The 27,858-nt window shown below is 58.4% G+C and overlaps 1 protein-coding gene across 4 annotated transcripts; it reads right to left on the minus strand.

Moving 5' to 3' along the window:
* PLOD1 (procollagen-lysine,2-oxoglutarate 5-dioxygenase 1) lies at window positions 1–26,626 on the minus strand. Of its 4 annotated transcripts, none has more exons than XR_011433361.1 (20): window positions 26,241–26,416; window positions 24,699–24,746; window positions 19,146–19,237; window positions 18,170–18,303; window positions 17,271–17,434; window positions 16,139–16,251; window positions 14,725–14,788; window positions 13,214–13,311; window positions 12,254–12,355; window positions 11,559–11,690; window positions 9,903–10,024; window positions 8,526–8,630; window positions 7,967–8,092; window positions 7,518–7,659; window positions 6,561–6,674; window positions 5,816–5,881; window positions 5,087–5,191; window positions 3,464–3,610; window positions 2,549–2,831; window positions 1–892 (listed from the first exon to the last, which is right to left on the minus strand). XR_011433361.1 is itself a non-coding variant. In XM_005607521.4 (20 exons), exons 1-20 carry the CDS (start codon window positions 26,314–26,316, stop codon window positions 737–739), a joined length of 2,232 nt encoding a protein of 743 aa, XP_005607578.1. In that variant the 5' UTR covers window positions 26,317–26,512; the 3' UTR covers window positions 1–736. The 4 variants fall into 4 exon arrangements, 2 of the variants coding, with proteins under 2 accessions (XP_005607578.1, XP_001491381.1); XM_005607521.4 differs by having other exon boundaries at window positions 2,549–2,674; window positions 26,241–26,512; XR_011433364.1 differs by lacking the exon at window positions 24,699–24,746 and having other exon boundaries at window positions 26,241–26,626.
* Window positions 26,627–27,858: the final 1,232 nt, after the last annotated feature.

Below are 27,858 nucleotides of genomic sequence, written 5' to 3' on the forward strand. Positions count from 1 at the left end.
TGGTTTGGATGGCCTTTAATAGAAACTCCCTTGTTTCTGACTGTCCGTCCCTCTCTCCGGAGGCATCCGGAACAGGATGACGCAGTGCAGTGTGTGGACATATCACTCCCCTCCCGCCAGCAAGGGTCAAGTAGAGGATGGAGCTGTGGCATCGATGCCTTTCCTGTCTCCCAGGAGGCTTTCCGAGTCACCGTCTCCAGGCGACAATGTTTTGCTCTCATGACAGGAGCCATGGAGGAAGGGGCTTCAGCAGGCCCAGGATCAGGGAGGGGACTTGAGTCTCATCCAGGTCTCTGTGTCTACCCTGAAGCTTGAAGCAGAAGTTCCCGGGTGGCAGCCCCGCCTGGGAGCTCTGGGGCATGGCTTCTGGCCCCTAGAGTCTCTCTGGGCAGCTGGGTAAGCCCGGTTCTGCTCAGGTCTGGGCCCATGGAAGAGGCAGAGGAAGAGGGACCGGGCTTTTCAGGAGAACAGGTGGGAGAGGATGAGCTGTTACAAGGCAGTGAGCGTGGACCCCATCTCCCGGGGTGGGGAGCAGAACACCAGGAAAGCCCCAGCCAAGGAGGTGTGCTCTGCCTCTGGCCTGCGGCCCAGTCTCTCCGATGGCGGCTCCGAAAGCAATGGGAGGTCAAGAGCCCGGAGGCTGGACCAGGTTCCCTGGGACCCCAAGGCCCCAGAGGCTGCTGGGCAGTGGTTGTTGGCAACGAGGAAAAGGTCCGAAGTGGCCAGGCTTGGCCGATTAGGGATCGACGAAGGAGACCGCGATGTAGCGGGTGCCCTTGGTGGTGGGGAGTCCCTCGTGGTAGTGCGTGAGTCGTCCGGGGTGCATGAGGGTCCAGCCCTTCCGTGGGGCTCGGATGGAGCAGTTGTAACGCAGGAACCGACAGCCCCCGCCCTGGGAGACAGGAAGTGTCAGTTTCCCAACAGGAAGCGTCAGTTTCCCCAAGAGGAAGCTGGGCCCTTCCCCTAGTACCCCCCATTCTCCCATCTGAGCCACCCCAGCCAAGCAGCCCTTGTGCCTTGTGGAGTGACAGCTATAAGCTGCCTAGGGAAGACACCCAGCAAAGACCCAGGGGTCAAGAGCGCTGGCCTTGGAGTCAGGCAGCCCTGGGCAATGTCAGCTACACCTTTTACCAACTTTGTGAGCAACCTCAGCCTCAGTTTCCCTTTCTGGAAAATGGGCACCAGATTGTGAGAATTAAATGAGATGATACAAGTAAGAGCTTAGGGCTTCTCAACCTTAGCACTCTGGATATTCTGGGCCAGAAAGTTCTTTTATTTTATTTTATTTTATTTTATTTCTTGAGGAAGATTAGCCCTGAGCTAACATCTGCTGCCAATCCTCCTCTTTTTGTTGAGGAAGACTGGCCCTGAGCTAACATCCGTGCCCATCTTCCTCTACTTTATATGTGGGACGCCTATCACAGCATGGCTTGACAAGTGGTGCCATGTCCGCACCCGGGATCCGAACCGGAGAACCCCGGGCTGCCAAAGCAGAACATGCGAACTTAACCACTGCACCACCAGACCGGCCCCTCTTTTTTTACATTGTGGTAAAATCCACGTAACATAAACTTTACCATCATAACCATTTTTAAGCGCACAGTTCATTGGGATAAGTACATTCAGACTGCCGTACAGCCATCACCACCACGGGCCAGATAACTCTTTCTTATGGGGGGCTGTCCCGGCACCCCTGGCCTCTATGCACTAGATGCCAGTAACACTCCCATAGTTGTGACAACCGAAAACTCTTTAGATATTACTAACGTCTGTCCCTGGGGGGTCGAAACTGTTTCCTATGAGAACTCCCGGCACGCTGTAAACTCTCAAACAATGACAGCTGTTTTTATGGGTGTCCTTCACAGAGCCTGGCCCAGGACCGAGGCCCACAAACCTCAGAAAATAGTAGTTTAAGAAGTGAATGAATGAACGAATGGCTGGCTCCCTAAAGGATCACGCCTAGAGGCCTCACTTGGGGCACCGAGGCCCCCAGAACTGCTCCCTCCCTGCTCTCCTGACTTTCTGGTTTCCCCAGCTCTCCCCTCCAGCCACAAGCCTTGGCCCACCCTGGACTCACCTCGTCCACCCCGCCATTCCCAAAGCAGCCCTCTTACTTCCAAGAATGATGAGAACCCTAAACTCCTGCTTACTAACAGCCATCATTCCTCAAGCACTTACGGTGGGTCCCTGTAAGCCAGTACCTGGATGAGCTCATTTAATTCTCACAAGGTTACAGAGGGAACTCTAAGTTTTCCCATCTAAGAGGAGGAAACTGAGAGGCTAAGAAACGTGCCTGAGGCCAGAGAGCTGGTAAGGGCGGAGGCAGGACCCAGGCCCGCGCCTCCTGGGCCTGTGCTCTCTGTCATGTCCAAAGGCCCCTGCCTCCTGCCAACTTGTTCTCTGAACCACCCCTTCCAGGAAGCCTTCCCCACTGCCAGCACCCTTTCTCTCTGGTGCTCTGGCATGGACGTACCCTGGGCCCCTCTGCCTCCACCACCCCGTTGGCTGCTCACCAGGCAGCCCTGCCACCTGCCCGCCCCCGGCGCACCTCGTAATCCACCCCGACCCGGTTCAGGGCGATGTTGACAGTGAAGGTGGAGGCATCGTGGTGGGGCATCAGCGAGGGCTGCTCGTCAGGCTTGTAGCGGACAACAAAGGCCAGGTCGAACTGGGCCTGCGTCACGGAGGAGGACAGCAGAACGGGCATTAGAGAGAGGCCGCCCAAGGCCAGGAAGGCAGGGCGGACAGGGGGCCTCGTCCAGTCGGCTGCAGTGTTGGCTCCCTGAGGGCAGGCTTGTTTACTCTGTGTTCTCCGGTGCCTGGAACACTGCCTGGCACAGGGAAGGCTCTCAATCAAAACGTGGGAGGGAGGGAAGGACAGAAGGGGGAGAAGGAAGAGAAGGAAAGGGAAAGAAGGGGAGGAAGCGGAGGAAAGGAGAAGAGAGAAGCAAGAGCAGGGGAGGAACGAATCTAGTCCTCACAACCCTTTTTGGCAACCATCTAGGCTGCTGGTTCCTTGAAGGCAGGGCCCAGGCACACTCAAGGCAGGTGTTTGAGGAAACCATGTGAACGAGGAAGTGACTGAGTGAGAGAAGGAGTGTGAAAGCCAACAAGGCAGTCAACAGATGTGTGAGTGATGCAGCCAATGGGAAACTGAGGGCAGGAGCGGGCATGCTGGCCAGCTGGCTGGGGGCTCGCTTGGTGAGCTGGCATCCGCGTCACTGAGGACATGGAGGGAAGAGTCAAAGGGGTGATGTCAGAGGCCAGGGCAGAGTGGCCTCCGCCTGCCCCAGACTCTTCCTTCAGAGGCCCCGCCCCCAGGGGAGACTTCACTCCTGCCCGGAGACCAAAAATATTCAGGCCTCGGCCCCAGCAGGGAATGCCTCTCTCTCCTTTCCCCGTTTCCTCTCCGCAGTCTCTCCACCCCCTGCCCTCGCCCTGCCTGCACCCCGGGCGTGCCCACCCTGGTGTAGTAGCCTGGATACAGCTTCTCTGTCATGGGGGCGATGTACTCCACCAGGAACTTGTGCCACTCCCGCTCAAAGCTGATCTGGTTCATGTGGATGTCGATGGTCGGCACATTTTCGTAGCCACCCTGGATGCGGTTGTCCTGGAAGTGACCAAGGAGAGTGCAGTAAGCAGAATGCTAACATGGCCCCCTGCCCTGGTTCCCACTGCCTGGGGTTCAGACCCTGTCCCATCCCCTCCCCTTGCCGTGTGAATGTGACGGGATGAGGTGAGGTTACAGGGCAAAGGTGAAGGGTTTTGCAGATAGCATTAAGGTAACTAGTCAGTTGAGTCTGGCTGAGTCAAAAGGAGGATTATCCTGGGGGAGCCCTTCAAATGAGGGTCCTGAAGAGAGAGACTCAGTCTCCTGCTGGCCCAGAAGAGGCAAATGGCCTTGACTTCTACAGATGCAAGGAGATGAATTCTGCCACACGAGCTTAGAACAGGACCCCGAGCGTCAAGGAGACCCCAACCTGGCTGGCACCTTGATTGCAGCCATGAGAGACCCTGAGCACAGGACCCAGATAAACCACATCCGGACTCCCGACCCCCAGAAACCCAGAGATACTAAATGGGTGTTGTTTTACACCGTTGTTTTGTGGTAATTTGTTACACAGCACAGAAAACCAATGCGGAGGGCCCCAGGTCAGCTGAGGCACTGGAGTCCAGGGCTGGCCCGCTCACTGGAGCACAAGGCCTAACAGACCCCCGAATGCAGGGGCTACGCCAGTCACCGGGTTCTGGAGAAAGCACATGGATCAGGCAGGGAGCCAGAACCACAGGTTAGTCCAGCTGCCAGCTCAAAGGTCAGCCGGTCTCTGAGGCACACAGGCCCAGGGGCTCATGTGCCTTTAAAAATGGTTCCCGAACTTTCCAAGATGAGTGCAGACACGGGATTCCTCCTTCAGAGAATGCACAGCCTCTCACGTCCACCGTAACACCCACCTCTGCCATCTGGTGAACTTGGCACTGACGTCACTCCCTAATTCTCCCTCAGCCCACACTTGCTCACTCCTCCCCCATTCCACGCCCCATCTGGGGAAGGAAGCTCTATCATTCTAGTAACAAACCAGGAATTGGGAGCCTAGCAAGTTAAAATTAAGTCAGCTCAAAGTCACCCAGCAGAGGCCGGCCCAGTGGCACAGCAGTTAAGTGCGCACATTCTGCTTCAGCAGCCCAGGGTTTACCGGTTCAGATCCCGGGTACGGACATGGCACCGCTTGGCAAGCCATGCTGTTGTAGGCATCCCACATATAAAGTAGAGGAAGATGGGCATGAATGTTAGCTCAGGGCCAGTCTTCCTCAGCAAAAAAAAAAAATAATAATAATAATAATAAGAGGAGGATTGACAGCAGATGTTAGCTTAGGGATAATCTTCCTCAAAAAAAAAAAGTCACCCGGCAGGAATGGCAGTTGGAGACCAACACTCCATCCCATCTCTCAATCCCTCCACCTCTAAGTACCTGCAGGCAACCCTGCCAGCACCCCATCTAAAGAGTCCCAGAGAAGCTGGCCAGCTTGCCAGGAAAAGAGCCCAGAGGGCGGGCACGAGCAGCCCCGGCCCCGGCGTCTGGCCCACCTTATTGTCTCCCAGAGACCACTGGCCGTAGTGCTCCATCTCCTCCACCAGCTCGTCACAGGCCGTCTCCGTGAAGATGGGGAACCAGTAGACATCCGGGCAAGGCTGGGGAGGATCGGGACTCAGCCACAGGGGTCCGCAGGGCCACCACCACATCCTCCCTCTGCTCCCACGGCCCTGTGCACAACCCGCCACAGACAAGGCCCCTCGTGTGGTCCATTCCTTGCCCCACACCCCGGTGTGTGAGCCCTCCAAGCGTCCCCACGAGTGTCCCCATGGAGCAGGGGCTCAGTGAGCTGCTGATGGGAGAAGGAAGCAGAGCCCAGAGCTGCCCTTCTCAGCCGAGGTCACAGAGCTCCCAGTGCCAGGGTCGGGAGAGGGACATGCGTGTCAAGGGAGGAGAGGTCCCAGGCTCCAGGGGAGCAGAGGAGCACCCGCTTCTCCGCCTGGCCCACGGCCCGCAGCCGAGACCACATTTGGGGATGTTTGCCTTCTTCCTGCCTGGGCCAGGGAAGAAGCCTGGGACCTGGCAGGCTCCAGCTGGAGAGCACCAGCAGGAGGAGGGGGCATCCCTCGGCCCATTCTCTCACCCCAAGCGCTGCCGGAGTACAGAAAGGCACCTCCCCTCTCCCACAGGTCAGCAGATTTCCTTCCTCCACCCTCCACACCTGCAGCAGGTGCAGGGGGCAAATCCAGTAGCTTTGGTCCCAGAGGGCGCCCAGCCCTTACCATCTCCACCAGCTTCCCCGCCAGGGCCCTGGTGTAGTTCTCATGGATGTACTTCTCCTTCCAGTCCTGTAGGGAGGGGGAAGCGGGCTGGGGTCCTCAGGCCTGGCCTGGGCCAGCTGGGGCTCACCCCTTGCTCAACTCCACGGATGCTCCAAGACGGGCTCCTCCCCCCAGGCCCTGTGCAACGTGAGTGAACGTGTGCGTGCCCGGGGGAGCCTGCATGCATCCACGCCCACTGGGCGCATGTGCGTTGTTTGAGTGCACAAGTGTGCCCACAGGAGCTGGTACTTGCACAAGTCAGTGCATGTGCGCACGTGTGTGCATGTGTGTACCGGTCTGCGTGCACTTATGTGCATGTGCCCGCTCAGCCACAAGCTTGCAATGTCTAGGAACGCTGTCACAATTTTCTCCTCCTCTGAGCATCGCAGCACCCTCAGAGGCGAGTCAGGCTGGGATAGTATACCCATTTCACAGCTAAGATAACTGAGGCCCCAAAGCTTGAGAGGCTCAACTAAGTCACAGCTGACAGGCCACAGACCTAGGCCTCTGACTCCTGGTCCCTGCTCCACTAGATGGGGCTGCCTCTCAAGACGCCCTCCTCTCTGGACCCAAATCCTGCCCATAAGCCCCCTGGGACAGAGGGAGGCAGGTGGCCCACAGGGTCCCAGCCACTGTCAGACCCTGAGATGGAGGCACCTCAAGCCGCAGGATCGCTGGGGTCCCTGCCCGCCCCCCAGGGCCTCACCTCGGGGTTGCTAAACACCTCCCAGAGGTCGTTGTGGAGGTGGGTGGTCTGGTAGCTGTCCAGGGAGAGCAGGTGGCCGAAGGTGTGCCGGTTGGTCAGGAACATGAACACATCCTGGGGAGAGCAGGCATATGCAAGAGACCCTCCCCTTCCCTCCCTTCCCCTCCCCTCACCAGGAAGGGGCACGCCTGCAGCCCCCTCTGCCCACCAGGTTCAAGTCCACACGATCTGGGAACCGAGTGCAGGTCACCCCACCTCCCCAGCGCCCACCCAGGCCTGACACTGGAGTCGCAATCAGGGAAGGCTTCCTGGAGGACTGAACAGGACTGAAAGAATGAATGTGTAAAAGAAAAGGATGCTGTTCTAATCCTGAGGTTTTGGGCATAGGGAAAAACACCATCCTGCTGTCACATTTAAAAAATAGCCACAAAAAAACCTGGGTGGAGCCCTGGGAGAGGGCAAGGGTATCCCTTGGACATGTTACTTGGAGTATGTTTAGGTGGGAAGTTTAGTTTTCTTTAGGCTCTCTCAGAAATGTAAATAAAATAGGGTCCGGCCCCATGGCTGAGTGGTTAAATCTGCACGCTCCACGTTGGCAGCCCAGGGTTCGCTGGTTCGGATCCTGGCATGGACCTAGCACCACTCATCAAGCCATGCTGTGGGGGCGTCTCATACAGAAAAACTAGAATGACCTACAACTAGGATATGCAATATGTATCGGGGCTTTGAGGAGAAAAAAAACTTTTTCTAATAAAAATAAATAAATAAATAAAATAGACGGTAAAAAACTAGCTCTGCTACGATGATCCCCACAGACCACAGGGACCAGCTCTCATGCCCCAAGTGTGCCCACGGGGCCCTGGCAGCCTTTGAGCAGCCCCGTGGGAATCTCAGAAGCGCCAGGGCCTGAGGCTCCCCATCAATGGGGCCTCCTCTGACCACCCCGCCCAGGCTGACCTGCTGCCGGATATTGGCACAGAAGGCCATGTCGGCATCCAGCTTGCTGTGGTGGAACAGATCTGTCTGCTGCAGCTCAGCCCGCAGGGCACTGCCCTTGATCAGGTAAATGTTCGAGATGTAGGGCACGTTCCAGACGCCACTGAGGGATAGAAAAGAAGATGGAGGGGGCCACAGGCAGTGGCAAGGGGTCACAAACTGGGGGTCAGGGGCCAGGGGAAGGGAAAGCCACAGGCTGGGAGGGCACAAGAGTGCAGCTCTGATTCCCCTACCCTGGCCACATGGGCTCAGGATACTTGTCAGGAAGTCCTTCTGGGTGTCTGACTACAGTCTTCCTTGATCAAGGTTCAGAAGGAATTTGAGGGCAACAAGGGCAGGGATCCTGGGGAGGGTGGTGCTGCAAGGCCAGGAGGACAAACGAAAGTGCCCCCCATGCTGGGGGTACTCACACACGCCGCCCCTGCACAATGTCCACGTAGTCCTCGGAGCGGGCGTAGTAGCCATCTGCACTCATTGCCCCCCAGAAGTTCGACCACAGCCTCCCGTGGCGGGTCATCAACGGGGCGATGACATTCCTGAGGAAGGGAGCCCTCAGTGGGAGTCCTTCTGCCCCCTGGGAGCGTGGGGCAGATCTAACCAGCAACCGGGAAGGGGAGGGGGAGGCCTTTCCACCTGCAGGCACCTCCCCAGGGCAGGGCCTGGACGGGGGTCTGGCCTATCTAGCACCTACCCCCTCCCACAGGGCAGCCAGGAACAGAGGGGTGGGAGGGGGCGGTTTGGGGGCTGGTAGCAGTGGGGTGGGGAACATTTGAGACCAAGACACCGTTGCAAGGCTGGGGCAAGCCCAGGGTAACAGGTGAGGAGGAGGAGGACGAGGAGATGGGGGGAGGGAAGGAGGCAGGGGAGGGGCTGCAGTCCATGCCCAGGCTGATCATGCGCAGCGCTGGGCTGGGAGCCCTGGCTCTGAGGGTCTCTCTGCCACCTGCAGCAGCCCACCCCCAGCCTCACTTGTTCTGCTCAATCAGCAGTCGCAGGGTCTTGGGCTCGGTCAGGGCCACGTCGGCATCCACACTGAAGTAGTAGGTGCAGCCACGGTCCTGCCGGCACAGGTCCCTGCAGGGTGGGGGACGCTGGGTGAGTGGGATCCCGGAGCCACCCTGTGGCTGCACTCTCACCGCTGCCCACATCTGCGACCACCACGCACCGGCCGAGGGTCTTCAGAGAGCTGGTCAGCCCGGGTGCAGGTTGGGACCAGCAGCCTTGAAGGTCCCTCCCGTCTCTGAGACCCAAACCCTGGGCCACCAAGCTCTTGAGACGAAAGCCCAGAGCTTGGCAACTGGTGTCAAGAGCCCTGAAAACGCTGGTCCTGGGGAGCCCGACCCCCACTGCCCAGGGCTCGGGTAACCGGTTCTGCCTTTGTGGAGGACAGCTTGGTAACTTGTACCAAAAGCTTGAAAACGTCTGTTCTTTCTGTTTATCTGGTCCAGGGCTCAGCAAACCACAGTCCATGGCCCAAATCCACCGCACTGCCTGGTTTCATACTACTCTTGAGCTAAGAACGGTTTTACATTTTTAAATGTTTGGGGAAAAAAATCAAAATTTATTATGCGAAAATCATAAGAAATTCAAACTTCAGTGTCCATAAATAAAATGCTGTTGGAGGCCAGCCACGCTCATTCGTGCTACAACAGCAGAGTTGAGCAGCTGCGGCAAGGCCCACAAAACCGATTTACACCGATTTACTATCTAAACCTTTAGAGGAAGTTTGCCAACCTCCGATCTGGACTGTCCAATGCTTCCACAGTCAACACAAGTTATTCATCTGTTTGATTTAGTAAAAAAGGAAAAAAATCAGGGGCTGGCCCCGTGGCCGAGTGGTTAAGTTCACACGCTCTGCTTTGGCGGCCCAGGGTTTTGCCAGTTCAATCCTAGGTGTGAACGTGGCACCGCTCACCAAGCCACGATGAGGTGGCATCCCACAGGCCACAACTAGAAGGACCCACAAATAAAATATACACAACTATGTACCGGGGGACTTTGGGGAGAAAAAGGAAAAATAAAATCTTTAAAAAAGAGAAAAAAGGAAAAAAAATCAGAGAGTGTTCCTCAAATTCTCAGCAGTTATCTACTTCTGGCTCTCCAGTCCTTCCTCCTTCTCTGATTTCCTTCCTGAACCCAAACGACGCTGCTCAGCCCCACCCAGGAGCCCCTACGTTGGCAGGACAGAGACTGTTTCCCCTTTTGATAGATGGTAACGCTGAGGCCCAGAGAGGGGCAGGAACTTGCTGGAGACGACACAGCCTTCTGAACTCTTGTCTCCCAGCCTGGCGCTGCTCCGCCCACCTCCGTCAGCAGAGAACCACGGTGCCCTGGCCCCCAACTCACGCGCCCATGTTCCTGGCATCGGCGTTTGCCACCCGAACCTCGGGGCCCACCAGTTTCACAGACTTGTACTCGCCGCCATGCTCTGCCAGGAACTGCTCCACCTGAGCCTTGTGGTGCTGCTCCTGCGGGGGTGAGGGGACGGGAGGATGAGGACGAGGACAGAAGATCCAAGCCAGGGACCACAGCACCTTCTGCCCTGCAGGCTGCTCTCCTGCATTCCTGGCACATCCCTGGCCATCTGCTTTCCCATCTCCAGAACTTTACCCCTGCCAGACCTTCTGCTTGGAGTGCCCTTCTCTGCCCATCCTTTGACCACCCTCCCCTGATGAGGCCAGGCCCACAGGCCTCTTAAGAGCCTCTGTCACCAGGAGAGCATCCCCCACCCGCAGGTCCCACATCCAGAGTCACTGATCCTGATGGTCTGGGATGTAGCCCAGGGATCTGCTCTGTCACAAAACACTCCAGGTGATCCTTGGACTGTGCTTTGACAAACAGTCCATACCCAGGGCCCCTTGCCTGGGGAAGCAGAAAGAGCAGGGTCTTTAGAACCAAACCCACGGTTTAGAGCAAAGGCCGGCCTTGCTATGATTAGCTGTGTGACCTTGGTCAAGTCACTTCACCTGTCTCGGCTTCAGTCTCCTCCCTGGTAAAACGGGACGGTGATCATGCCTCCCACACAGAGTCCCCGTAAGGAGTCAACAAGTCAGACGGAGCACACAGTAGGTCCTCAGACATGGCCTGTGACACCTCTCTTTCTACAGATAATTCATAAGCATGCTGTTTGATATCTCCAGGGAAGTTGGAGGCCCCCAGGAGAGCCTACATCCTTTTCCTGTTTCCATGCGGCACGTTGCACAGTTGAGTGAATGTCTGTGACACAGACAGAGAGCTGAGCCGAGTGTGGGCCGTGGGTGCGTGGGGGTGGGGTGCAGACCGCAGGGCTGAGAGGTCTCAGAAAGGGACGAGCTGAGATGGGGCAGCTGAGAAGACGTTCGGGAAGCCCAGGAGCCTTGAGCACAGGCAGCATTCGGAGAGTGCCTCTGGCATCCCAGCTGGGGAAACCAGGATGAGTAAAAGCTGAGAGGTGGGACTTTGTGGGGCTGGGAGGGAGAGGCAGGAAAGGGAGGGAGCCAGGAATGCAGATTCCAGGCCTGCTCCCCACGGAGCGGTGGTCCCAGGCCCTCCTCGATTCCCCAGAAGGTCCTCAAGGAATGAAACCAATCTGACTATCACCAGATCAAATTAGGAAGGACTGATTGGGCCAGGGAGGGAAACAATAACGACAATGGCTAAGAGCACCTCCCACGTGTCTCCTATGCACCAGGCACTCCTCTGTGCACTTCACACGTCAACTCGTTTAACCCCTGCAGCAATTCTGTGTGGTTGGTACTGTTGGATCCCTATTCAATTGATGAGAAAACTGAAGCACAGAGAGGCTGAGTAACATGCCCAAGATCACCCAGCTAATATAAGCAGTAGCATGGGAATTCAAACCCAGCCAGAGTCAACAGGAATTTGGGGACACAGCCCACTGCCCACTTCCATTTGCCCCAGACAGCCCTGGTTCAGCCAGTTCCTCAGGAACTCAGGCCACCTCACGAGGCTGGACCCTTGACCCAAGCCACACAGCAACCCCAACAAGTGCCTGCCACTCACATGGTTATGAATAAAAAGCCGCAGCTGTTTCCGGGGGTAGTGCAGGCGCAGAAGCCGCTGGAAGAACAGGGACAGGAACGGCGTGGGCTGCTCGATGAACACGCCGACCAAGACCACAGGCAGAGCTTCATCCTGCAGGGGGAGGGGCGGCACAGGAGTCAGGCCATGGCAGCCCCTGCTGGGCCCCGAGGATGGCCCGAGGGATCAAGAGCCAGAGGCAGAGGCGTGTGGACTAGCAGGAAAGGGGCCTGGCCTGGGGAGCGCCAAGCAGGATGTGCAGGTAGACAGAGGCAGGGACTGGCAGGGGAGCAGCAGGAGGATGTCCTTGCTGGGGATGGGGAGCAGCATGAGCCCAAACTTGGAGTGACAGATGGCATGCTGTCCAGAGAGCTTGGCTGGCATGGGGTTTGGAGTGGGCCATGAATGAGGAGTAAGGCTCATGGGATGGGGAGGGGGCTGTAGGGAAGCCTGAAGGCCCAGGCAGAAGAAACCGGAACTTGGGCACCTGGGGGAAGTTGGAGCCATGTGGAGTCTGAGAAGGCTTCCAGGAGGAGGCGCCTGGGTGAGGAGGAGGAAGGAACCCCAAACAGGGAGGTGACCCCTTTATCTCCCACCGAAGACAACACAGTCTCTTCCAGAATCGCCCACCCTCCCCCACTCCAGGGGACGGAGCGCCCCGTGTCCGGCAGCCTTACCCCAATGCCCTTGAGGCTGCGCAGGCCCTCGTCACACACCGTGCAGCCCGTCTCGAAGGTCCAGAAGCGAGGGATATAGTTGCCCAGGTAGTTCAGCTGCAGCTGTCGGAGATGAGGGGTCTGAGAGGAGCTGGGCCAGGCCCACCCACCCACAACCATGGAGTCACATCTCTCTGGGCCCTAGTGGGGCACATCCCAGCCCTCTGCCACCCTAAGGGGGCAGGAATGTGCCGGTATTTTGGGCGGGTCTTGGAGAGCAGGTTCGTCTCCCTGGAGATGACCGAAGCTGCTCTGAGGGAGGACCGACCCAGTGCTCTAGCACTTCTTCATCCCCGGATCTCCTGGGAGCTGGTAAAATGCAGATTCCGGGGCCCCACCCCCTCCGAGAGTCCAACTGAGCAGCAGCTCTTAGATGGGGCCAGGAAATGTGCATTTTGAACAAGCCCCGCTTCCTCCCCGGTCCACGCGATTCTGACACGGGTGGTTGAGCACCACACTCAGAGACGTGCTGTGAGCCGGGGGCCAGTTCCCCAGGGCTGGCCAGCACCGCAGCCCCTTCTGTAGCTTCAGGAGCGTGGGGACCAGCCTGTCCTGCTCCTGACTGATTACGCCTCAGGCCCTGTGCAAATGCTCAATAAATGTTTGTTGAATGAACAAATGCATCTGCCCTAGGGTGATGAAGTATGGATGCTTTGGGGCAGCTCAGCCCAGGCCTGGATGGGGACAGTGGCCCTCTATGTGTCTTGTGGTCCAGCATGGATGGACAGGGCATCACCGACCACCACAGTAAGGAAAGAAGACGCCACACTGAACTCAGACATGAGCTCAGGGGCAGCAAGCTCACAGTGGGGCCCAGGTGGTTGGCCCTGACCCCAGGAGAAGCTGTGGGGTCACAGTGAGAGCAGAATCGGGGCCCTGGTGTCCCTCCCTCTCTCCCTGCTGGCTGGGGCCCCTCCCTACCTTGGTGGGCCCATTGCCATGAATCAGGACGGGGAGGGTGTCGTAGGCCAGGTTCCGCGCCCTCACATGGCCCATTTCAAACTTGAGCACGACCTCATCTGGGGGTCAGAAAGCACAGATCTGTCCAGCATCAGGCCCAGGCACCAAACTCTGGGGCTGATGGGCTGGGCTCGAATCCTAGCTCTCCCGCAGTGAGCAGGGGGTGGCCCCGGGCTAGTCACTCCACCTCTCTGAGCCTCAGTTCCTCCTCTGTAAAATGGGGGTAAGAATGGGAGGATTCCGTGTCCAGCAGGCACCCAGCACCACGCCCGGTACACGTGAGCATGGAATCCACGGCAACCCCTATTCTTTATTGTGACGACTTCTTAGAGCCGGAAGCAGGGGAGGGGAGAAAGTGAAGACCTGAAACACCCCAGCTCCAGACACAGCTCAGGAAGCCCCGCGGCCAGGTGCTGGGAGGGGCCTGCTCTGACAGGTGTGCAGACCAGCAGGGAGAACAGCCAGCCAGCCGGAGGGCCTGGGCGGGGCAGGGAGAGATCCTGTCCTGGCGAGAGAGACCTGCAGCGCGTCCTACCGCCCGAGCTCCGACCTGGTTAGTCTGCACACAAGACAACGGGTCGGAAGCTGCCTTGTCCGACAGTTATAAAATGCACAGGGGCCTTATCTTCTCAGAGGCCTGAGAAGATGCTGAGGAGGGGGGCCTTTGTGGTGGGTGGTTATACGAGGGGAGCCCCTCTGTGCAAGCTCCTGGCCTACCCAAGGGGTGATCTGGATCCAGCTTCTTAACCTCGGTTCACGAACTCCCAGAAACCACAGGCAGAAGGCTGCGAGGTTTCTGCACCTTCCTGGGAGAGGGGCCACAGCTTTTATCAGATTCTCAAAGGGGTTCATTCACCCCATAAAATCACCACGCAATGATCTAATCCAACTTCTCTTTGCTTAAGATGGGAAAACTGAGGCTCGAGGGGGATGTGTGACTTGCCTGAGGTCACCCACCAAGATAGCGGCAATGTCATCAGCAGCCACAGACTTGGGGCCAGCCCAAGGGCTTTTGTGGTTTCAAAACCAAGCAGCCTCTCACTTCTCAAGTCGTCCATCAGCTCCCTGCCAGCTCCGTCCCCACCCCCAGCCCAGGAAGCCTGCACCCGGCAGGTGGGACGGCAGGGCAAGGAGGAGAAGCAGGCTCACCTTAAGGACCAGGGATGCAGGGCAGGAGTCGTGCACCTGCTGTGTGCATCCCCCAGCTCCGCCAGGCTGAGCGGCTGCCTCCCTGCCCCTAGCTCTGTGGACCGACCTCGTGGGCCTCCTTTCGCCACTCCCAGAGAGACACAGCTCTGCCCCAGGACATCCCAAAGGTCCCAGGGGACCAGGCGATGGGGCGGGGGACCTCCCAGCACCATGGCCAGAGAGGAACCAGCCCGCTCTCCTCCTTGGCTCAGGCCCTGCCAGGAATCCCCTCGTCTCCTCCTCACCTCACCCTCTCAGGATCCCCTCCCCACAGGGCTGCTCACCTAAGGCTCCAACCAGGTTCTGGAAGATACGGCAGCGGTGGTCCAGGGTGATGTTGATCCGCTCCTGCAGGAAAGAGAGCAACAGGCTGCAGCATGGACATGGCTCCATCACAGCCAGTGTGGCCAGCCTGCCTCCCACCTCTGCCAGTTCCCCTCCTGACACGTGCCGGCCCTGTCATATCAGGGCAGCTGGCAGCCCTGGGGAGGTCGGCCAGTGGCCAAGCCCCTGGGATCTACTGGTCTCGTGGCTCCATTCAGAGAGAACCAGGGACTCTCAGAACTAGAAGGAATTTAAGGAAACAGCTGGTTCCACAATAACAAGGACCATGATAATAACAAACACCCATCTAGCACTTGCTGTGAATCAATCACTATTTTAAATATTTTATATATATAAATTAAATTAATCTGCACAACATCCCTATGAAAAAGTACTACTGTTATCGCATTTTACAGATTAAAAAACAAGGCATAAAGAGGTTGGGTAACTTGCCCAAGGTCACACAGCTAGTAATTGACTAAACTGGCATTTGAACCCAGGTAGCCTGGCCCTGACGTTCCTGTTCACAGCACAATGCTGTCTGTCTCTTCAAGATTTGACTGTGTCTGGTGGAACCCTAGGCCAGGCTGAGGAAGGGCAAGTGGCACTCTAGGCTTGGCCCTTATTCCATAGAGACGAGCTCCACTTTTCTGTTTTAGAACCTGGGCTTCTGCAAGTGATGTCGCTGGAGGCAAAGGGGAAGGAGGAAGGAATGAATTAACAAAAACATCAAGTTCATAGTTTCCACTGCACGAGTCCAACCACTTCATTTCATCATTTCGTGGATGATAAAAACCAAGGCCCAGAGAGGAGAAGTGATTTACCCTAGGTCACACAGCACAGCATGGATGGGGGTGGGGGGGTAAGTAGGGCAGAATCCAGGAATCCTGGCCTCCAAGGACTCCCCAGATTTCCTGCCTGCCCAGAGGACACTGGCTGGGTCTGGGGCCACACTGGCCTGGTTCTGCCACCTCCACTCCCCTCGATGATCCCTGTTTCAAGATGGGCTCCGAAGCCTGTCAGGCTCTCCGAAGCCCCCCAGGGCAGGTGGAAGGGGCAACTCAGCCTGTCGGTTCCTTTCATCACCATCACCACCATCTGACACGAGGTTATAAATCCCTGTCTCCCCTACTTGGGGGTCCCTGAGGGCAGAGAACCCAACTGTCTGGTTTTCTGCCACATCCCCGCCCTGCACGTGACAGTGTCTTCAACACAGCAGGCTCTCAACAAATATCCACGGAATAAATGAGTGAATCGACGGATGGATAAACACGGGTGTCAGGCCCAACCCGGGGGTTCAGGCCTCAGGGCGGCAGCTCCCAGTGCAGCCTGGCCCGTGGGACCAGCATTCCAGCCCCGCCTGCCGCCTCTTACCCTCTTCTCTGGGTCCAAGAAGATCTTGGTATAAAACAGCTGGTCACTGTCGCTGTCCTGGCCCTCCCACTCGGCCACCAGTTTGCTGAGGTTGGGGGCATAACCGATGAAGCCTGGGGGTTGGCAGGGGACAGGAAGAGACAGACACTCAGCTTTGAGCCTCTAAGCCAGGGCTCTCTTCCCAGCCTCCCCTCTCACCCACCTCCCACTCCTTCACCAACAAGCCCTGCCTCCTCTCAGAAGTCCTCCTAGATTGAGGGGAGGTGATGTCCACAGACCGGAAACGGCCCGGCAGTTAATGCCACTTGGTGATGAGTTCCCACTGAGCCCAGAGAGAAAGATCGATGGTGTCCACCGAACGGCACCAGCTCAGGTGCTGGGTACCACAAGGCGGTAAATGAATGATTAGACCAGGAGCCCCAGCAGAGCAGAGCTGGGGGGGGAAAGGCTTGGAGCTCCTTTTCTGCAGTCATCTGGGAAACTCGGCCCAGAGAAGGGCAGAGGCTAGGTCAAGGTCACACAGCGCATGGGGGCTTCCAGGGAACAGCCCACACAGCTCCCTGGCTGGAACGCAGACTCCCGGCCATCTGGATGAGCTGACTCTCCTGGCCAAAGTGGAAAAGTGGCTGCCAGGGGTGGATCCCCCTTCCAGGGCTGGACGGACAAATCCAGAATAGAATATGGATTTTATTCCTCATGCAACGGGGAGCCATTGAGAGATGTGAGTGGATTCCCATCTGGCTGCTGGCGGAGAACGGACTGGAAGGGGGTGAGGGTAGAGGCTGGCAGAGCAGTTCCGAGACCACTGCAGGCGGCCAGGAGCCTGGTGCAGTGGGTGTGGATGTGAGATCTCTCAGGTGGAGTGGTGTGACTCACCAGCAGTCTGAGGTGGGGGAGGGCAAGGGAGGAACCAGGGTGACTCCAGTCCTGCCCCAGGGGACAGTGGCTGTTCATGACATGAGGAAGACTGCAGGGGAGCAGGCTTAGTGGTAAAGAGTCAGGGGTTCTACTCAGGATGGCCAGGTTGGGGACCTGTGAGACATGCGCATGGGGTGCCAACCAAGGGGGATCCTCACAACGGCAGCGGAGGGACCCGCTGGAGCCCACCATACACTCCGGCCCCGCTCTTCACCTCCAGAGCCCAGGAACCTCTTGCCATCGGACACCACCGGGTACTTGGCCTCCAGCCTGCGGTCGGGGTAGATGAGCTCCTCGGCCGAGAAGACCACCTGGCTCCTGGCCTGCCGGAACTTCTTCAGGAGCTCTCGGGGCCCCGAGGCAAATACCACATCATAGCTGTGGCCAGAGCCAAGCCAGGAGAAGACAGGGCAGGGCAGAGGGGAGCCGGGTGGGAGAGCGAGGTGGACAGAAGATGGGGCAGGGCGGAGGGGAGCCGGGGGAAGATGGGGCAGGGGGAGGAAAGCCGGGGGACAGCAGAGCAGGGCAGAGGGGGTCAGAGGGAAGATGGGGCAGCATAGAGGGGGCAGGGGGACAGCCAGGCAGAGAGAAGATGGGGCAGGGCGGGGGAAGATGGGGCAGGGGAGAGGAGAGCAGGGGGAAGAGGAGGCAGGGCGGAGGGGAGCCGGGGGAAGATGGGGCAGGCGGAGGAGGGCAGGGGCAAGATGGGGCGGGGGGAGGGGAGCAGAGCACAGGCAGGACGGGATTCGGATCAAGGCTCTCATAAATCCCCCTCCCCCCACCATCTGGGGACTGGATCTGCCCCACCGTTTCTGGCCCTGCCCGCCATGTTCCCACTCCCACCATGGGCAGAGAGAGGTCCCCATAACCCGTGCCCTTCTCCCGCTAAAGCATGGCTCGCCACCCCTGGGCAGGTCCTCTGCCCATCTTTCCAGCAAGAGTGGGAATGGGCTGCACCAGAGGGTCTTTCCTGGCATCCAGAGACCCCTAACACTGGGCAACCTTAGCTAGAGTGACCACCCCTTATCCCTGATGTCCTGGGAGGGCCTCATTCTAGAATATTCTTCTATCTTCCCACTGAGGGCCCCGCCCAGAAAGCCGCCAGGCACCCACCTGTCTGTGAAGAGAATGACCAGGTTCTCTTTGTCTGCATGCTTCTCCAGAGCTTTCTTCAGCAGCCGAACCTTCAGCCCGCCGCCCGCTGACGTCTCCTTGTCCCCGTCCCAGTCCTCCCCCAGGCCCAGCGCCTGCAGAGAAAGCACCCTTAATGTGGGCTTCTGCGAAAGAACTAGCTAGCCAGCCAAATCCCCCCACCGGGCAGTGGGCATCTCTGCTTCTGTCTGTCTAGCATCTCCTCCCCTTCCCCGTGGGGAAACCATTCCACCACCGGGCTTAGAGATGGAAAGGCAAGCCCTTACCATGCTGCTGAACCTCTAGATCCAGCTATGCCTGAAGCCACCCTCTGCTTCAACCTTCATTCATGTGAGCTAATACACTTTTCTCCTGGCTTAATGTCACTAGTCCGCAAGCTGTCCAGCCAATGCCATGGTCTGTCTTGTCCATCACTCTATCCCCAGTGCCTGCCACAGTGCCTGACACGAGGGGGCACTCAGCACACCCAGCTGAATGGAGGATCGTCTCCCTGCAGGGCCCAGCCCCATGGACTGCATGCAGAGGACAACAAGCCTGTGCCACCAACTGGGTATTAGCCCATGTCTTTAGAGCAGCGTTTAGACAGGCAAGATCTCCATTCCAAAATCCCCTGGGGGGACGTGTGGAAATGCAGATTCCCCAGCCCTGCCCTCTAATCCAGCCACACCCCCCCAGGGGAGTGGCAGGCACACTAACGTGAGGACCACCACATGCCTCCCCAGCCTCACTTTCCCACACTCTCCATCGCCAGCACCTCCTGGACTCTGCTTATGTTCTTTCCCGTCACGCTTTTCCTAACCCATCTTCATCCTTCAGGCTCCAGAAGCTTTCCCTGTGGCCCCAAGTCAGTCTGGGAAGGGCGGACACCCAGCTCCTGAACTCTCCCACCGCCCGTCAGCTGTGTCTGGCCGCCCCCCGCCCCCCGGGGGGGCCTCACCTGGATCTTGTAGTTGAAGAACTGGGCTGAGCGCTTGAAGCGTCGGAACCCCTCGGACTCCTTCGTGGCCACCGTGAGGACTAAGAGGTTGTCTGGGGACAGAGACAGCGTGGTGAATGGGAATGGAGGATGAGGAGGGGTGTCCCGGTGACCCGTCAAGTCCCGGCAGGATGTGTCTTTGCATCAACCCGTTATAGACAAGGGCCCAGGGCCCAGGGCGGGATGGCTGCACCTAAGATCACTCAGCTAAGGACAGAGCTGGGACACAAGCTGGGTCTCCCCATCCCCCTCCAGGGCTCCATCCAGCTGGCAACTGACGGACACAACAGGAAGCATCCAGAGCAGAGGTGTCTGCACCTTGCGTTGGGGGACTGGGTCTCCCTGGATCTAGGGGGCTCGCACAGGGTGGTGGGAAGGGTTCACTCTGAGTGCTGAACACCAGGAGGACCTCTCTGGTCAATGTCGGACAGTAGCCCAGAGACCACCACCACTTTCCACGCCCGCACTCAGGGCAGACATTGCTCATCAATCCCAGCAGACTTTCTTGCTGAGCCTCACTCGGCCTTGGATTCTCCCAACAGCGTGAGAACCATTGAGAGCCAGCGAGGAGCAGAAAACGACTTGAAATTCCAGCCTTTGCCCACCTTTTTGACAAGGGACTTCTTTTGGGCTCGGTAGCGTGGCTTCACCTCTGCAACAGAACCTGCTGGAAACAACTCCCCAGACAGCATCTCTGGGAGCCGTGGGGAAGCCCCTCCCAGGCCGCACTTTGAGGCTGTGCTTCTTGAGAAGTGAAGGCTCTGTAGCTGGCCTGCCTGGTCGGGATCCTAGCTCTGCTCCTTACCAGCTGTGTGATCTCAGGCAAGTCCCTGACCTTTCTGAGCTTCAGTCTCCCCTTCATAAAACAGGGATAAGAACAGTCACTCCTTACCAAGGCTGCTGGACTAATTAAAGGAGATCCCTGCTGGGATGCTGGCACACGCTAAGAGCTTTTACTGGTGCTGATTAGTGAGAGGCAAACACCTTGCTCTTGGCATTCAAGGCCCTCACTCATCAGCCCGCCGACATACTCATTCCCTCCACTGAGCAGGCCCTTCTCTAGGCAGGAGTCCCACCTTGCTGGGCTCCCCTCTCCTGCCAGGGCTCCCGCCCTCTGCCCTTTCACTAACCTTCCTCCAGGTCCCAGGGCCAGTGACAGGGACACCTCCTCTCTGCCGCCACCTCTATGAAGCCTTCTCAGATTTCTCCTGACCTCTCTCCTGCCCTCAGAGGCAGGGCCCCACTTTGCAGCTCTGCATCACTGTTTTACTGGTTGAGCTTTACTTCCCTGGGATCCAGGATTGAGCACTTTTTAGGGCGAACAGACCCAGCCTGGGGCCAGGCCAGCACAGGCAGGTAAGGCCCTCCCACACCCCCACCGAGGATGTCAGGAGAAGCCTGAGCTAAAAGAACAAAGGGGTCCGGCCTGGCAGAGCCAACTGAGCAGAGGGGCAGGCTGCTGGCCTCAGAGCAGGGGGCTGGCGCCAGGCAGCCGAGCAGAGATTGGCAGGAATCCACTGGGGGTGGGCCAGGGACCTGGAGCAGAGGAGGGTGGATTCACCAGGCAGGTGTGGAGAGGGGAGGCCTCACCACTGGACCCTGGGGAGCGGGAAAGAGGGGCGCTGCTCACACTTGGGGAAGGGCTCCCCCAACTCCTGCCAGGATGGTTACGTCTCCCTCTCCAAGAGGAGAGCCAGAGCTGCCCGCTCTGAGGCCCTCTTGTCACAGACAGGGGCTGCCGGGGACAGGAAGAGTGTCACATTTCATGATGGAAAATGCCAGCGTGTGTGTCCGTGTAGGATTCTGGATTCTGGATTGGATGGGGCTCCTGAAGTCAGGCAGCGGGAAGCAGGCAGGGGAATGGCGGGGGGAGTGTCTCGAGGCCCCTTTCTCGAGCTACTGCTTCTGAACAACAGTAAACGGTGGCTCACCTTTGTTGAACACCATCAGCATGCCAGGCTCTGTTCTCAGCAATTGACACACACTAACCCCCCACTTTACAGTTAGGAACCAAGGCTCAGACGGGGTGAGTAACTTGCCCAAGGGAGCTAGGAAGCGGCAGCGCCAGGATCGGACACAGATGCCGAGACCCGGAGTCCCATCTCTTAACCTCTGCACGCACTGCCCAGCCTGGGCCAGCGGCCAGGCCGTCTGTCTCCATCCGTCTAGCTGAGGGGGGGGGGGGAGGACTCTCCCCACACCCCACCTTCCTCCCGCCCAGCCTGTCTCTTCTCTGTTGTTCCGGTTGCTGCCACGTGCCCCACTGCAGCCTTATCCAATCCTGGGTTCCTTGGCCCACACAGCACCGCTCCCTGGCCGAGGATCTTAGGAGATCACCCAGTCCACGGGGCCCCAAACCAGCCTGCACATCAGCATCATAAGGGAGGCCGTGAAATCCAGACTCCGGGCCCCGGGACAGGGGTCTGAGATGGGCCCAGGGGTCTGGATCTTTACTTCCCAGGTGATTCTGACGTCAGCCGCATTTGGAAACCTCTAATCCAACCATGCCCTGGTCCTGACTCTGGGCCCCAAAGCAGGGGCCTGGGAGTGGTTCACAGCAAGGGAACTCAAGGCAGGCCCCTCTTGCAAGGGACCCTGGCATCATCTCTGAACACCCCCACGAAAGAGCCTCAGTGAACCCAGCCTGCACCCCATTCCTTTGTCCTCCCTGCAAAACTTGCTCCTTCCCCCAGAGAGGCCCCAGTCCACCTCCTCCAGGAAGCCCTCCTTAATCTCATCCCTTATCCGGGCATTCCTCGGCAGTCCTCATGCAGTCTCGGTGTGCCCGGCAGGCGATGTACAGTACAAAGCTGCTCCTCTCCCCTTGCCAGGCCCCCAGCTTTACTTCCTTGGTCTCCCTCCCCTCACCGTGGCTGGGACTGAGTGTGACTTGGGCCTGGTGCACACTGCCTGGCCTTGGGAGCACCGTGGGAAGGTGATCCAGAAGCGGTGCCACCGGCTGAGCCCTCACTAGATGCCATGCGCTGCGCGAGGCATGTTACATTCCTACCGCATTTAAGTATCCACACCCCACGTTGCAGGTGACATCTCCATCCCCCCTTCTACGGGTGAGGAAACTGAGGCACAGAGAGGCGAACTAACCTGCCTAAGGTCACAGAACCTCGAAGCGAGAAGGGAACGAGCTGGAATTCCCCAGGCCCATGCTCCTACCCTCACGGTCCCCTGTCCGACACCCTGGAACGCTGGGACTCCCGGCCGCCTCCTCTCAGGCCTCCCAACGTGGGCACTCAGCTCCAGTCACGCGGTGAGGACTCGCCTCAGCCCACCAGGCCGGGCCAGAGCTCTGGGCAAGCCACAGGTGACAACGTGGAGGAAGTGGTTTCCGAGCACCAGGGCCCTGCTCCCTGCTTTGTCCCATCCAGCAGGGCCCCCTCGGGCTGGGGGCAGGGCTCTCGGCCCTCCTGACCCGCTGCCCAAAGTCCAGCAGTGGTTTCCCCAGATGGACAACCTGTGATCCAGGGTCAACAGAGATAACGAGCGACAGCAGAGGGGAGCGGCACAGACAGATTGCTGGGCACTCGCATTCTGAGCCTCTCTGTGCCTCTGTTTCCCCATCTGTAAAATGGGAGCAGTAACAACAATAACATTACCTCCCTCAAGACACTCTTGTGAGGATTAAATGAGCTAACGTCCTTCACGTGCCTAACACAGTACCTGGCCATGTGGCCAAACGGGTTCTTGTCATAGGGAGCCTCCCCGAAGAGAGGGGGCTGTGGAGGCAGGTGCTGCCCTGGGGGTCGGGGATGGAGAGGAGCTGCCTTCCTGAGCAAGAATGATGCGAAGAGGCTGAGCTAGGGGGCTTGCAGGGAGTGCGGACACCCCCCCGGGGTCCTAAGAGAAGGCTGAGAACTCAAGCCTGGGTCGGCTGTGCTCTGGCTGATGTCCCCTCTGCCCCAAGCAGAGCCAGCCCGGGCAAGGGGGTGAATGGTCAGTGTGCGGCCTCGGCTCTCAAGGCATCGTCATGACACACATCATGACACACCCAGTCCGCTCTCTGGGGACGTGGGAATGAATGGAGCTCCTCCCCCATCCTCCAGGCCCACCTGGGGCTGGAACAGAAGCCAGAAACGGAGTCCAGTAGAATGGCAGGTGTGGATCCCAGTGTCCAGGAGGCAGCCTTGCCACCCCAGCGTATGGCCTCATTTCTGCCGCTTTAGGGTCTCCTCAGAGCCCCCCTCCCAACACACACACATCCAGCTGGGCTTCCCTGACTCCTGGGACACTTTCATTTCCTGCTGTGGAACAGCAGGACCTGGCACCGCCCCCCCCCCCCAAGCCCAGCTGACATCCCTGGAGCCTCGGATTTCAGCACCGTCAGCTCCGGCTGGTCCTTCCCTCCCCATGGCCATCCCATGGCCTGCAGGGAAAGGTGTGAGCCCAGGGAGAGTGCGGGGATCAGCTAGAAGCCTCTGCAAGAGGGAGAAAGGACCAGGGCCCCTGGACTCGCCTGCCCCCTCAGCTCTATGGAAACGTGCTTATTTGGATGTTGTTCTGTTGAAGCCTTTTCCATCCCCCACACTGGTCTGGGGGCTCCCCCAGGACACGCCAATGCCTCCCTCCTCAGGCACAGGGCTCTCTGGGAGCAGAGGGTTGTGTCTCCCCCACCAGACTGGGCGTCCACTGAGGTGAGGAGCTCCATGTCCCCCCCTCAGATTGGGAGCTCCCTGAAAGTGAAAACTCCATCTTTCTCCCCATGTGCCAAATTCACAGGTGTTGAGGTGCGGAGGCGGATAAGCTGCTGAGAGTATCTCCACCTTCCAGACTCCCCAAGACCCCATAGCAAATCCCCTGCCCCACTTCAGGCCCCGCTGTGCCCCTATCCCTGCGCCTGCCCCAGTGGAATGTTCCTCAGCAGCTGCCCCATCCCAGCCACCTGGTGCTGGACTGGGCATCTGGCCCAGCCGGGGGAAGGGAGGAGCTGACACCAGTCAGTGGGCAGCTTGCGCAAGGCCTGCTGGAAAAACTACTATCCCACTCTGTCCTCCTAGCCAGCAGGCTGAGGGTCCCACCTCAGCAGGGTCTGGGAGTTGAGCAGGTTCCCCCAGGCAGCGTCTCCAGGCAATAGCTCCCCCATCCAGAAGTGGGGATCATAGGAAGGAACAGAGGGTCTGACTCCCAGTCAATGATGCTACCTCCAACCACCTGTGGCAACCTGAGACCAGGTGTTCAACTTTTCGGGGCCTCAGTCTTCCCATCTGCAAAATGGAGCTAGTGATTGCTCATTCATCAAAAGGTCTGAAAGGAGCAAGAGCAGCACAGGGCCTCAACTTGCGGGGAGCCTGCCATTAGCCCCACACCTGGGACCCGCTGTCTCCTGTGCCCCAGTCAACGATCTACTGTCTACTGGGTGCTTCACCCGGATTATCTCAGCAACATCTTGAATCCTGAACCCTCCGTAGGGGCTGCCTTGTGTCTGCTTGGCCCCCTCCCATTACGTGCTGGGAGTCAGAGCACCTGAAACCTTGTCATCAGCTTAGTCCCTCCCTGACTCACCTCTGTGGGCTTCATCATGGGCAGCTGGAGTTTCTCTCGTGGGATGGTCTGGGGTGGAGGCAGCCCACATCAGCAGAAGCAGGGGAAAGAGAGGCCCAGGGAAAAAGGCTATTACAGGGATCCCAGCTCCTGGCCAGGGAGTGGACCTAGCCCACAGGCCCTTTGCACACACCACCAGCCCAGCCCAGGGCTCAGCACCTCCCTCACTGGATTTTTTGACCTGTCTTACTGCCCTGCTGAGATACTCCAGGGAAGCTGGCAGCACTGGGCCAGGAAATGCCTTTATGAGCCAGGCAACGAGCTGAAGCCTCGCCAACAGGCCTCATCCCTCGGATCCTTGTAAGACCTCTAGGAGTGGGGGTTCGTGCCCCATTTGGCAGGCTGGAACACCAAGCCTCATGAAGATTAAGCACCACCAGCGTTACCAGTGAGAGGTGTGTGGCCTTGGGCACAACCCAGCACACAGGAGGTACTCAGAAATGGGGGTTCCCATCCCTTCTCCAGGCCCGAGGGTCTGTTATACTGCCACCCTGCCCCCTTGGGCCCCCAGGTTCTCCCAGAGGGTGGGCCGAGGGAAGAGGGTGCCATGGGAGGTGTGGCCAGCTCAGCTCTGCTTTGCTAGGATTGCCACAGTCTATGTCCTCCATGGGACTCTCAGGTGCTCGGCGGGCAGCCCTGGAGGTGGCCCAGGGAGGGCTAGGGAGGACAGAAGCACCCATCAGGGTAGCGGGGCACACTTTGAAATCCAATCTGCCTTGAAGATGTAGCAGGAGCACCAGACCCGGAGTCCAGCAGACCTCGGACCAACCCCTCCATGGCTGGACAACCCTGGGCAGTGACTGAACCTGTCTGGGCCTCAGTTTCCTCGTGTGCAACCTGGAAAGAGTAAGACCCACCTGGCAGGGGCAGAGCGGACCACAGAGGACACAGGTGAAAGTGCAGAGGGCTCTGCAATGGGAGCCACCCCTGCCACCTCCACCCCTGACCCCGCACAGCAGCGGGTCACCCCACGGTTGTGAGGCCTAGTGGTTCTGAGCTGGGTTCTGGAAGCAGACACACCTGGTGTCGATCCTGGTTCCAAGGCCCACAAACTGTGTGACTTGGGCAAACGAATCAACTCTGGTGCCTTAGCTTGCCCAGCCGAAAAATGGGTTTAATGGAAGAACGCACTTCCCAGGGTTGCGGTCATGCTTCGCTGATGCCTGGCCCCTCCTAAGCGCTTCCCAAGCGGTAGCCATTGCCGTTATTATTATGAGTGCTCTTATTATTTGACCCTCTTGGTGCTGAACAGGACTTGGGCTGCCCCTCCCCTCCCAGCTGCGCGAATGTGGGAACGGCAACCCCAAGAGGGGAAGTCATCTGTCCAAGTCACCAGCGACTCGGCGTCAAGCAGCCGGAACCCAGACTTCCTCGGAAGCCCAGGCCTCCAGTACAGACCGGTCCTTAGGGAGGCAGCCCCTGGACCAGCCCTCCCGCCCCGATCCCCTCCCGTCCTCGTGCCCGCTCCCGCTCCCGCCCCCGGCCCCGGCCCCAGGCCCTCACCCTCCGGCTTGGCGTCGCCCTTCGCTTCGGCCAGGAGCAGCCAGCCCAGCGGGGCCAGGAGCAGCAGAGGCCGCATGGCCGAGGTCTGGGGACGTCCGGGCAGCCAGCAGCGCTGGCAGGCTGGAAACTTCGCGACGCGGCCGGCAGTCCCGCTGCCACGCACTGAGCCCGCCCCGGGGGCGGTGTCGCCCCGCCCCTCTCGACCCTCCCGGCCGCGCTCCCGGGGGGAAGGGTTTTCCGGCAGACTTGCCGGGACCGAGGCCTCTCCGAGCGGGGCGGCTCCCTCCGCCTGGCCCTGCGGCTCCCGGGTCCTCCCGCCGCCCGCCCTCCTCGCGGCTTCCCGAGGGGGCTTCCCCGCCACCAGGCAGAGCGGGCCGAGGGGGCGAGGCAACGCTTTCTGTACGCCAGGCTCCGCGCGAGGCCTGGGGGTGTCAATCACCGTGAGCCTCAGCTTCGTCGCTTGAAAAGTGGGGGTTGTAAGAGCATCTGGTCACCGGGTCTTGCTCGGGTTAATGACATTGTTACCTGTAGCCCACTTAGAACAGCCCTTAGGATTTCATTAGTTCTTCCCCAAACCCATAGGCGGGAGGTCTGAGCCCGGATTGGGCAGCGGCGGGCAGTAGTGTATTCGGAGGCACCCACACTCCTGCCCACACCCTCCTGGCTGCTGGAAATGCAGAGAGCGCCTCACCATCTCCCAAAAAGGGAATCACTTCATCCGCCTGGATGTCCCTGGGAGGCCAGCGGAACCTCGGAGCCAAGGACCGTCTTGCACCTGAGGTCACAGTTGTTGAATGAATGAAACTGTTAAGAGCCTCTTCACAGCCTTGGGTCTTCTCAAAGCCCAACATCTCGAGGGTCTCTAGAACAGGGGCTCCTGGAGCAGACATCAGCCAGGGGCATCCATCTATGGGAAAACCCTTCCCTTCTTTGGGAGAGCCCCTCAGAGTGAGGGAGCCTCTTTCTAGAGGAATAGGCTCGAGAGGAATGAGCCTAGGTGCGACCTGGGTGGTCAGGGGTCCTCCCACAGAGGCAAAGGGCAGAGGGAAGAGGAATGTCACCACGTGGATGAACCACATAGAGCAGGCCATGCATAGGTGCTGGGGAAAGAGAAACCCTAAGACTGCTTGGCAAGGGAAATATACCACCGATGCAATGTTAACTGGAAAAAACAGTATATACAGTGTGACCCACTCAGTAAAAATATGTTCTTTTTTTGTTGTTTTTTTTTTCCTCAGGAAGATTAGCCATGAGCTAACATCTGCTGCCAATCCTCCTCCTCTTTTTGCTGAGGAAAACTGGCCCTGAGCTAACATCCATGCCCATCTTCCTCTACTTTATATGTGGGACGCCTGCCACAGCATGGCTTGCCAAGCAGTGCAATGTCCGCACCCAGCATCTGAACCGGAGAACCCCAGGCCACCGAAGCAGAACGTGTGTACTTAACCACCGCGCCACCAGGCCGGCCCCTAAAAATATATTCTTAAAGAGACAATGCTAAAAGAAAATGACAGCCAAATAGTTACAATGATCATTTCCAGGTTGTAGGACTATAGTATTATATACATATTTTTACATATATTATTGCCAGGTAGTTTTTATTTTCTAATTGATATTT

Source organism: Equus caballus, chromosome 2 (assembly GCF_041296265.1).
Source record: "Equus caballus isolate H_3958 breed thoroughbred chromosome 2, TB-T2T, whole genome shotgun sequence".
Taxonomy (NCBI): domain Eukaryota; kingdom Metazoa; phylum Chordata; class Mammalia; order Perissodactyla; family Equidae; genus Equus; species Equus caballus.